This window comes from Heterocephalus glaber, unplaced genomic scaffold, assembly GCF_053883595.1.
Source record: "Heterocephalus glaber isolate CG9 unplaced genomic scaffold, H.glaber_assembly_v1.0 deba00001195, whole genome shotgun sequence".
NCBI lineage: Eukaryota > Metazoa > Chordata > Mammalia > Rodentia > Bathyergidae > Heterocephalus > Heterocephalus glaber.
Genome location: NW_028258212.1, coordinates 1,254,594 through 1,265,297, shown reverse-complemented (window position 1 = coordinate 1,265,297; position 10,704 = coordinate 1,254,594). Strand labels below are relative to the sequence as shown.

The following is a 10,704-nucleotide window of genomic DNA, read 5'->3' as shown; positions in this document are numbered from 1 at the left end:
ACTAGAGACAGTGAGCCGCAGGCAGCTGTGGGCCTGGCAGAGCCCAGGCCGTCAGGTGGGGGCCCATCCCTGAGCCGGAAGGAGCACCTTCCAGACATGACTGCATCCAACCTTCTCCCCAGTCTCCGGCTCTGGCTCGGGGCCCACAGTGAGCTCAGCTCCTTCCCACTCCTGGGCTCCGCTCCATGTGGACTCTGCAGAACAAGGCCACCTCTGGAGCCTGGAACCCACATCTGCATCCCTAAGGACCACATAAGGAACGGAGCCCAAGTGGCTGAGCTTATAACCGGGTTTCCAGAGATCCCTGCACCAGCTGCTGCCTGGACTCCTGAGGCCCGCAGAGCCTTTCTGAATGTGGCTCAGACCTCAGACCAGCCGGATCCTGAGACCTGGAAACCACCACCACCACCACCACTACCACCCACCTGCTGAGACCCGAGTGCCTCAGCTCCTGGGACCACGGGGAAGAACATGTTCCTGAGCTTTTTGAGTCTCTCCACAAAATATTTCCTGGTGCCTGTCTGAGACTAAAAACCTATTAAAGTCATAAACTTCTCCTGCGGACTCTTCTCAAAAGCATATTTATCTAAAGGGCATCTGTGTTTGGTCTCCGGCACCAATGCTCCAAATGCCGGGCCCCGAGTGATTTATCTGGGGCACCTTGCTCTCTCCCGGCTCAGCCTTGCTCCGTCTCCTTCAGCTGCTGTGTGTAGACCCCAACCCTCGGAGGGAGAGGGGTGTAAAGGGCGTGGTGGCAGCGGGGGCTGCCACACCTCTCACCACCTGCTGAGCACCCGCAGCTCTCCCCGCCCCCCTGCACTGGCACTGCTCACAGCGGCCCCACCTGCTTGCTGTAGGTGCTGGCAGCCAGCACCAATGAGCCACTGTCCCCACAGCAGACCATGGATAGGGACACCCTTGACAATACAGCATGTGATGACGTTAAGGACGGGAGCCATCACGCTGCAGGCACCCCAGGGCTACAGATAAGTCCAGTGCCCTAGACCAGGAGGCAGAGGGGGCCTAGGGGTGGGAAGAGGATGACTTTGATGGATGGGATGAGAAGCTGAGTGACAGAGGCCAGGAGGAGGTGGGGAGGGGCAGGCACTGAGGTCCTGGCCTTAGCCATAGGCCCAAGGCCCTGGACAGCCCTTTATCACCACATCACAATATGCATGAGCCCCTGGGCCCTTCCAAAGAGGCCTGGAGGGCAGCCCTGCTGGTTGCATAGGAAAGGACATCAGGAGGCTGTGAGCTGAGCCTGCCCCCAGGGGCCCGGGTCCCTCAGGGGTGGGTGCCAGGGTGTACTCCGGAGTGCCATCCTGCCCTCGGGGCTGTGGCAGCTTTAAGCCACCACCAGTAGACCCCAGGCCCTACCCTGGCCAGGACTCTTGACGGCTGTGCCCCACTACCTCTCTGCTGGGGGAGTTGGGGACCCCTTGCCCAGGCACCCAGGGAGAGGCTAGGAGCTCGTTTCCAGAGCAGCACTACCCAGTGTGTATGCCATGCATGGCTGCATGATTTTACATGATTTTAAATTGAACAAAAGTAAAACTTCAGTTTCTATGTCACACTAGGGCTCCGAAAGCACTGGTAGGAACATGTTTACCCAGTCAGAGCATTCTCGGGGATATGGTCAGCTGGGTTCCAGTTCCAGGGAGTGGGGAGGGTCTGCAGGTGCCTGGCAAGACTCCAAGCAGGTACATGGAGGGAAGGGTGCTGACAGCCCTGAGATCCCCCAGGGGCTCCGGGACCAGGCTCATGGTCCTGCAAACAGAGGCCAGGCTGGGGTAGGAGCTGCCAGGCTGTCCCCTTGCCCAGCACCCCCAGAAGCCTACAGCCCTCCTGCCTCTGTTCTTGGCAGTGCCAGGCAGAACCAGCTGGGCCACTGAGATCCAGAAGAAGAGGGCAGCCTGCAGAGCCATTAAGGACCCCAGGCCATGGACATCTGCTTGCCAGTGCTTCCAGGATGGTGGAGTGTGCCCTCTGCCAAAGGATGCTCTGCTGGGCTGTGGCTGGGGGCACCTGTCCCTGCCAGGGGATCATGAGACTCCAGGCCTGCTGGCCTCTGCCTCCTGGTATCCTCAGGCTGCTCTCTGCCCAGCTCCATGCCGTGTCCAGAGCCAGCTTCCTGGGGGGGGGGGGCTCCAGGCCGCATAGCCCTACATGTCCCTCCCTGGGCAGCTGTGCCAAGTGTGGCCTCGTGTTCAAGGAGTCATTCAAGGGCCTGTGTTTTACTCACATCAGCATCCCTTCTTCTGGAAATGACCTTTGAACATAGTAAGTGCCCAGGAAATAAATGGACTGTTGGAGAAGGTGAAATGGAAAATACTGTATCTAGACTGGGGCAATCGAGTTATGTGTGAGTTTTTGAGTAAAAACTCTGTTGATCATTTTAGGTTCCACGCGTAGGTGGGGGAAACCTCATGGGGACCCCATGAATGGCTTCTCCCCAGTCTTCTGTGACTGACCTCCCCACACTGCTACCCGATCCCTCTTTTTGGTCCACTGTACTGGAGACCAAATTGGGAAGCATCATCTATCTTACCTGAAGGCCTTGCTGTTTTAGTCTGGAAACCTGAGGAGAAGTCATAAATAGGTTTCTCGATGACAATGTAAGCTTAATTTTTCATTTACCTGCAGCTAATAATGGATGGGCAGGCCTCTCTGGCTTCCAGAAGCCAAAAGGAAGAGAAAGGGCTTCCCAGTGACAGGATAATTTGTCAGAAAGTTATGAGTGCATCCAGCAGGGCTGTATAGGAAGTGTATATTGAACAATATGACACACCGGCTCCTAATTGCTGCTGTCTTTCTGATCAATAATACATGTTTTCAAAAAGCCTTCTGTTTGCATTTACACAATGGACTGTAACTACTGCAAAGGATCCATTAAGACCTATTTTAAAAAGTGCATTCGTAAAAAGTTGTCTAAATCTGCATTACAAGGCAGATTATGAAGCTGCCTTGGGAGCTGTTTTTTCCTGAGAGGTGTTCAGGCCACATCTGCCAACCTGGCCTGCAACTGAGCTCCTGGCTCTAGGCTGGTGCAGAGGCACTGGTAGGCCAGGGCCTCCACTGTGACCCATGGGCCTGGGGACACGGTGTGCGTAGAGCCCAGGACACTCACTCCCACGTGTGTGACTTCAAGGTCTCTAGGAGGTCTGTTGCTGCAGACAGCTCTGGGGTCCTGGGGCTCTCTACCCCAGCAGGGCTCGAGTTGGGGCCGTTAGTTGTGGCCACCAGGCTTGCGTTTCACACACAGGTGCAAGTTTTTACCTGGGCAGGTGGGAAGCCCAGAGAAGAGGGAACTGGGTGGATAGGGATTAGGGCCACCTGGCCTTCTGTGCTGCCCTAGCAACGTCCTCCAGCTTCAGCCCGCACAGCTGCCAGGTGAACAGTACTAACAAGGGTGGCCCTGCCTGGGGCTCTGTGAGGACTGGCCAGCTTGGCCTCAGGCAACCCAGGGAGGAGAAACTTGCCTTCCCACAGAGGCCCCAAAGCAGGAAACTTCCCCAGGCCACCACCCCACATTGTGCCCCTGCTGGCCACCCCCAGGGAGCCTAGGTGGAGAGTCTAGAGATCAGTCTGCTGACCCCATCCCCTCCAGTCACCCTGCACTGTCCCCACAGTGCAGAGTGGGAAAACAGGCCGCAGAAGCAACCTCAACAGACCAGATTCCTCCTAGAGAGCGGGGCAGGAGGAAGAGGAGTTCAGAGGAGAACCCTGGCTCAACAGGGACACATGAAGGGCAGTGGGGCAGAGAGAGGACAGGGAGGATGTGGCAGCTCTCCCCAGCCTCCAGGCTCTGCAGGGACAGGACATGCTGGGCTGTTTTGACTGGGGAGTCGGGGCTGCCCAGGCACCACGTCAATCAGCTCTCCTAAAATAAACAACGCAGAATGGCTTAGTTGGGCTTGAGGTTGCAGAGGGTTCAGGGTGAGGGGGACACACCATGGTGGAAGGGTATCTCGAAGCAAAGCTGCATCCCCAGATCAGCCCAGATGCAGAGAGAGGAAGGGCTACGGACCACACAGGATCCCAAGGTCACACCCCCATGATCCACTTCCCTGAATGCGGCCCCACTTCCCAGGAATGGCATTCCTCAGCGAACGGGCTCCCTGATGTGGTCAGAGGCCAATCATCCAGGCATGTTCCAAAGCCCCACCTGAGCTCTCCAGCTTTGGGGACACCATAGCTCCCAACCCTAACAGGCCCAGCCACATCAGGGCCCAGACAGGTGCAAGTGGGGGTCAGCGGGCCAGCCTCCAGGCCACCCCACCACACACACCTGAGAGCCTGAAGGGGCCCGTATTCTAATGAGGAGGGTCTGTTTGTACATTTGACCTTTGACAAGGGTTATCCTCCAGGCCGGGGACAGGGCAGGGGGGGTGGCTGTGGCTTTCTCCTTGCAGCTGCTCCGGAAGAGGGTCATCAGTATGACCAGGAACAACAGACCTGACCCACCTCAGCACCCCAAGGAAGGGAAACTGAGGCATCAGGCAGTTTGCTAACTCAGCATCTATGCTTCCAGCAGAGTCACACTGCCCGCAGGAAGGACTGGTGCCCTGTCCACACCTCTCTGGGGTGGCCTCAACCACCAGTTCCTGATCACTGCCCAGCCTCCAGTGCCCCCAGGCTGGGCTGTGCTCTGGGATCTGTGACCACTCCCTGCACAATGAGCAACCAGGGTTCCTATTCCTGCCCTGGCCATCTTGGTGCCTCTGAACATTCATACCAGCTGGGCTATGGTCCAGCACACAGGCCCTGCCTCCCCTCAGCAGCTCCTCCCCACCACAAGTCTGCACAGGGCAAGTGGCCATGCAGAGCCAAACCTACAACCTCCCTTCCCGTGTTGTGTTTTGGGGCTGGATGCAGAGTCCCAATAGGTGGCCTTCACACTCCATCTTGCGTCAGGAAACCCTGTGAGCTGCTCACCACTGACCTTCACAGCTGCCACAGGAGGACACGAGCTAGTCTCCACGTGGCAGATGACAAACCCGAGGCTCAGAGGTGAAGTGATTTGTGCAGTCATACAATTCCAAGTGGCAGAATCCAAGCTTAGCAGAAGCCTGAGGAGCTTCCTCTCCACAGATGTGGTTCAGGGACGGGGCAAGGGCTCCTGGTCAGTGCTCACCTTGTGTGCACCAGGCACTGGGTTTCATCCCCAGCACTGCATAATCAAGAAGCGGAACAATGTATATTTGCTCTGCCTGGGCTGAGATGTGGCCTCTCCCTCTCAATGTTTTCCTCTTCCTCTGAGAGACAGAAGTGTATAGCTGGGGAAACTGAGGCTCCAGTGATCTGTTCCTGGGAAGAAAGCATGGAGGTGGGTCTCCAGCAGTGCAGGTGCCCATAGCTTCATCCTAGCACAGGAAGGTCTGGCATGGTACCCACTTCTGGGCCAAGTGAGGAAGCTCCCTCTTGCCTCCAAGGTTCTGGTCCTCCTCCCTGAGGCCCCAGGCCAGCAGGTCCGATGCTCCCTAGGCCTTTGGCTTGGTGCCTCACCCTCTGGGTAGTTCCCTGGGCATCCACGGGAGTGGGAACGTGCATGGAAGCACACGCATCCCTACGTGTGAGCAATGCCTGTGTGTACATGTATGTGCACAGAGGAGACCCCCAGGCCTCTAATGGAGAGGGCAAAGACCACACCATGGCACAGGAAGACCCAGGGGTGGAAAAGCCTAGCCAGGCTTCACCCTATCCAGGGTCAGCCCTGGAGCACATTGCAGCCAGAGTCCCAGCCCCCTGCCTGGGGTGCTCCCTGGGCACAGGCTGAGGGTTTGGCCAGCAGTCCATGCCTCTAAACCACTGGAGGGATGCCATGGCCAGTTCCAGCTCCCACGGGTGGACAGCAGGCAGAACAGGGTCCAGGGTCCAGGATGGTGGCTGTCATGGCTGGCAGGCCTGTGGCCCAGCCCCCGACCGTAGGCAGAGGAATGGACATCTCAGCTGGGCTGGACCCAAGCCTGCTCTCCTAGCAGCCCCTCCTCCCCAGTGACTTCACTTTGACTTCATCTCTGCAGAGCAATACGATGTGAGCCATGAGATGTGAGCCGTGCCTACTCAGCCAGCCCAGGGGAAGGCGGGGCAGCGGGGAAAGGGTTGCCTGCACCCCAGCCCTGGGCCTCCCCCGCCCCTGCGCCCAGCTGGCCGGCCGGGCCTCTAAGGGCAATCCTGGAGTTCCCCAAAGCCGGCCTCACCCACACATGCCGGGTAGGCTCAAGGATCTATCTGCGGGACGCACTTACAGGCATCGTTTCTTTGGGGGAACTTCGGCAGCCCCAGCCTAAGGACCTCTTTAGGCCACCGCTCCTGCTGTGGAGAAGTGCGCCCAGTGGGGTTCATAGTCCAGCCAGGGGATCCCGCCCCATCCCCCTCGCACCCTGGAACTTTGGACCACACCTCTCCGCCCTCCGGAGAAACCGTGGGAGTTGCGCCCCATTCCCGGTGGGTTGGGGGACCTCGTCTCTGGGTCCCTTTTCACGCGCGGCAGGAAAGGGCGAGCGGGGACCGCTGGCTGGGGACGGAGCGAGAAGGCAGCTGTGCGCGGGAGCGCGGCCTGGCTGCACCGGACCCCGACTGCGGAAGGACTGGGGCCCCCACGCCCTGCCGGGGACCCCGCGCCCCTCACACACCCCAAGCCGGGTCCTGCCCCGCAGCCCGCCCCGCCCCGCAGCAGGGCCCCGCCCCGCCCCGCCCCGCCCCGCCCGCTCCTGCGGCGCAGCCCGCTGGTCTCAGTCCCGAGGCGCAGCGGTGAGCGCCCGGGTCCAGCGCGGAGTGCAGTGCGGGGAAGTCCGGGCCGCCGCAACCCACATCCCGTACCTGGAGCCCGCACCCCACGCCCCGCACCTGGACCCTGCACTCCGCACCCCGTGCCTGGCATGGGCTGCTCCGCCTGAGCGTCTCTCCAGACCCGCGTCCCCGAGGCGATGGCGAAGGCGACGTCCGGCGCCGTGGGGCTGTGGCTCTTGCTGCTGCTGCCACTGCTCGGCGAAGGTGAGTCCTGGGGCGCCGGATGCGGGGTGCAGGACCCGCGGGGGGGCGCAGGCGTGGCGCGCTGACAAAGGGGGCGCACGGACCGCGAGGGGCGCGCGGCCCGCGCCGGTTCGCCTGCGCTGTGAGTGGCCTCCGCAGCCCCGCTTTCCCGTGGCTCACGTCTCCTCGCTCCTCAAACGAGGTGGCTTTGCTGCCTGGTCTTGCTTGGTCCAACAGCTATGGTTCCCGGGACGCTTGGACTGAGCACCCCCAGCCTGTACCCTTGGGCGGCCCAGGGCTCCAGATCTGCGAGAACACGGGAAGGTGCAGGCCGTCGTGTCTCGCGCGCTGGTTCGTTATGAGATGGGGCTCAGCTGCGCGCCAAGAGGCACCCCCAGCACTCTAGGGTGACCCTGCCTAGAGCATCGGCCCCGGTCCTAACCTGAACCCCATCCCCAGTCGGACAGGACACACCGAGTTTCTGGGAGAGGGAAGGACCCTTCACTACTGCTTCTCACAAAAGGGCGTTGTTCCGCACTCCTGGGAAGAAAAGACCACAGTTCCTGCCTGCCCTGTGCTGCCCACCACCTGGCAGGGAGGGAGCCCGAGAGGTGCTGCGCAGAGGCACAGGCACAGGCGAGGACTGTTCTTCCTGTGGGATGGAATGGAGACTCCTGCGTTTGGCTCTCAGTTGCACAATGCCCAAGCCAGCAGGCAGCAGGCTGGGCACAGGGCAGAAGCCAGGAGAAGTCCCCACCTGTGACTCTGTCCAGCCTGACCACTGTGGGCCTATGGCCAGTGTGACTCAGAGGCCGTGCTGGTGTGTCCGCCACACACACTCCAGCTTCGGGCTCAGCGTGCCTGGTGAGGCCGTGAGTGCTAGGCTGGGGGCTTGGAGCACACTTGCAGAAATGCAGGTTGCTTTCCGTGGAGACCCCTGACCACAGAGTTCGGGCCAAAGACAGCCTCCCCGTCCAGGGAACGTGGGCCCCTTCCCCTGGGAGAACCAAGACGCTTCTATCAGAGGCACTGGGCATGGAGTGATGGCCCCAGGAGGGGATGGCAGGGCCGTGATGGGGCATGGGGCTCTGTAGCAGGATAGGAGTTTGGCTGTCTCAGAGCTGAGCCAAGGCAAGGCTCCCACAGTACAAGAACGGAACAGCTGGGCCTCCCGCGCCCTCTGGTGGAGGCAGTTATTCCGATGGCCTCGTTGTCCAGGGCACTGCTAGCGTCCGAAAGGGAGGGTCTCCCTCAGCTCTGCTCACACACTCGTGCCGGGCACACCAGGGCTGTGTCCTTCCCCTTCCTCGGGAAGATATGCTCAAGCCCATGGACGCCCTGTCCACCCTAACCCCCACCCAAGGGCCAGGCCCCTCTGCTCATCCCAACCCACACACCCTGCCCCTCGCCCACATTCTTCCGCACTGCCCCAGTGGCCTGGAACCAGGGGACCTTACCTGAGAGTGACATGTGCCTAGGCACAGCTCCCCAGGTGGTCCCTTCAGAGTGGGACAGGGGCTATGGAGCTCCTCACTCCCGGCCACACAGGTGCACGCACACACCCATGCACACGTTCACACACACACACACACACACGCACACACATGCACGCGCTCATACACACAAGATCCTGCCTGTGCCTTGCCCCTCCCCTGGGCAGGGCCTGCACACAGCAGCACGGGGCAGCTGAGCCAATGCTTAGGGGCCCCATTGCTAAATTGCCTTTATTCTGCAGAATTGCTTTAGGGCCAGGCTAAGTAAATCACTATTTCCTCGGTGGTGGGAAGAAAACGGGATACTTTCACCTAATGGGGCACTAATGGCCTCTTAGTTGAGGGAGGAGAAAAGTAATTAAAAATTACAGTGTATGTTGGAAACGGATCTGGGGTCCTGAGGGTGGAGCTGGAAGCTGTGGCTCCCCAGGAGCCTTCTCCCTCTTCAGCCTGACCGAGAACCTTGCCTCCCCTGTCTTAGGACTTGGATACAGCCATGCCACCCTCAGGCCCACGGCAGGTGGCTCTAGGCCGGTTGATCTTCCCACCAGCTCCGTGAGGGCCTTGGTCTCATTTTCACATCTCACAGACTGGAGACTGAGGGCTCCATGAGCCTGTGGACTCCAGGGCTGGGGAGATGCCCAGGGAGGGACATGGCCTGGAGCCTGACCACCTGCGGGCCCAGACCTTCCCGGGTCTGGAGGAAGCCGTGATGCTGGGCTACACCCAGGCGGGAGCCCCTGTGTATCTGTGGATGACTCCTGGACAGGCACTTGTGTGCGGAGCGTGGCAGGAGGGCGTACCCATGCTGCCTTGTGCCGGTGATTGCCCGGCACCGGACATCTGACTGTAGAACCCGTGGGGAAGAAGTGGACAGGCAGCGCTTCCTTCCCTCCTTCCTGCAGCCGTGTGGGCACTGTGGGGTCCTGGGGCGGGGCTGTGGCCTGTCCTGTCTGGCTGGGTCCACACTCAGGCTTCTCCGCATCCTATGCCCTCCGCTCCTCACCTCCTTCCCTCTTTTCCAGTTGTTCATCTGTGTGAGGGGCTAGATGTGCCACAAACACCTGGGAAGGGTGTGTTCACCCCAGCAGGTGACCCTCACCTGTGCGGGATGTGTGTGATTCGGACAGGGTGCGTACGATAGGCCACAGGTGGGCTCTGGGTGGGAGTGGGTGCCGGGAGCCAGGTAGGGAGCACCTGGCAGGTGAGGACAGGGGATACCTGTCCCCTGGGTCTGCAGGGTTGCTGGTGTGGGCTGGGGGTGCTTGGACCCCAGAGTGTGGAGTGTGGGGCCTGAACTGCTGCTGCTGCCCTGGGCGCTGAGCCCTTGGGGCAGGAAAAGAGGTGCCAGGCTGGGTATTGAGGCCAGGCTCACCTCTCCTTCCTGCCAAGACCCCCAACCTGGCCCACACGTGTGGGCAACCCTCCTCCCCCTCCTCCCCTGCCTGGCGGGCCAGGCCTCTGAACCCTAATCCCCTGAGGCTGAGCTGTCCTGGGGGCCCTGGGTAAGCTAGGCAGGAAGACAGGAGTGCTCTTATCCCAGGAGCCCCTTCCAGCCAGAACCAGTGCCCTTGCTGCCTGGTGTGGAAGTGACACTGGGTGGCAGTCAGGGAACTCACACCACCCAGGGCCCTGAGGAGAGCAGGTGACTGGCCCTGACCACACACTGTGTGTGCTCTTGCTGTGTGGGTGGCTCTGCAGGGCAGCGGCCCGGGTACTGCATACAGGTCACCTGTGGTCCTGCACAGGTGTGCACCACCTAGGGCCACCTGCAGGCTTCTCATGCAATGCCAGGGAGACCCACAGGCCTGGGGTCTGTGCAGGCGGGGACATGGAGGCTACTGATGGATCTGCACAGCCTGGGCTTCAGGGATGTGTCTGGGGGTGGTATGGCCCCAGAGCAGGAGGTAGGGGAGGGAGGCTAGACACTGTTCAGCCTCCACCTCAGGAGGCTGAGGCAGGAGGATGCCAGGTTTGAGCATAGCCCGGGCAGAGTAGTAAGATCCTGTCTCAAAGTAAATTGAAGTGGAAAAGGGCTGGGATGCAGTTCCGTGGTAGAGCACCTGCCTGACGGGTGCAAGGCTGTGTTCTCTCCCCAGTGCTATTAAAGAAGAAACAGCCACACCTTCCGCAGGTGCCTCTGTAATTCCAGAAATTCTCACCTTGAGTTCCATACAGGGAAGGAAAAAACGTGAAATTAGTAATGACCTGGAAAGTGCTGGGAAAGAGGGACAGG

At 60.3% G+C, this 10,704-nt stretch overlaps 1 protein-coding gene across 5 annotated transcripts in view; it reads left to right on the top strand.

The window, feature by feature from the left end:
* Positions 1-6,736: 6,736 nt before the first annotated feature.
* Ret (ret proto-oncogene) overlaps positions 6,737-10,704 on the top strand; it is a 29,046-nt gene continuing 25,078 nt past the window's right edge. For 4 of the 5 annotated variants that reach the window (XR_002391964.2, XM_004874093.4, XM_021251619.2 and 1 more), the window contains exon 1: positions 6,797-6,996. Coding sequence is in view for 4 of the 5 variants with exons in the window: in XM_004874093.4 (XP_004874150.1) it covers positions 6,930-6,996 (67 nt within the window). In the remaining variant the exon portion in view is untranslated. Of the gene's footprint in view, positions 6,997-10,704 lie in introns of all 5 variants that reach the window. The other variant, XM_004874095.4, reaches the window with a different exon arrangement.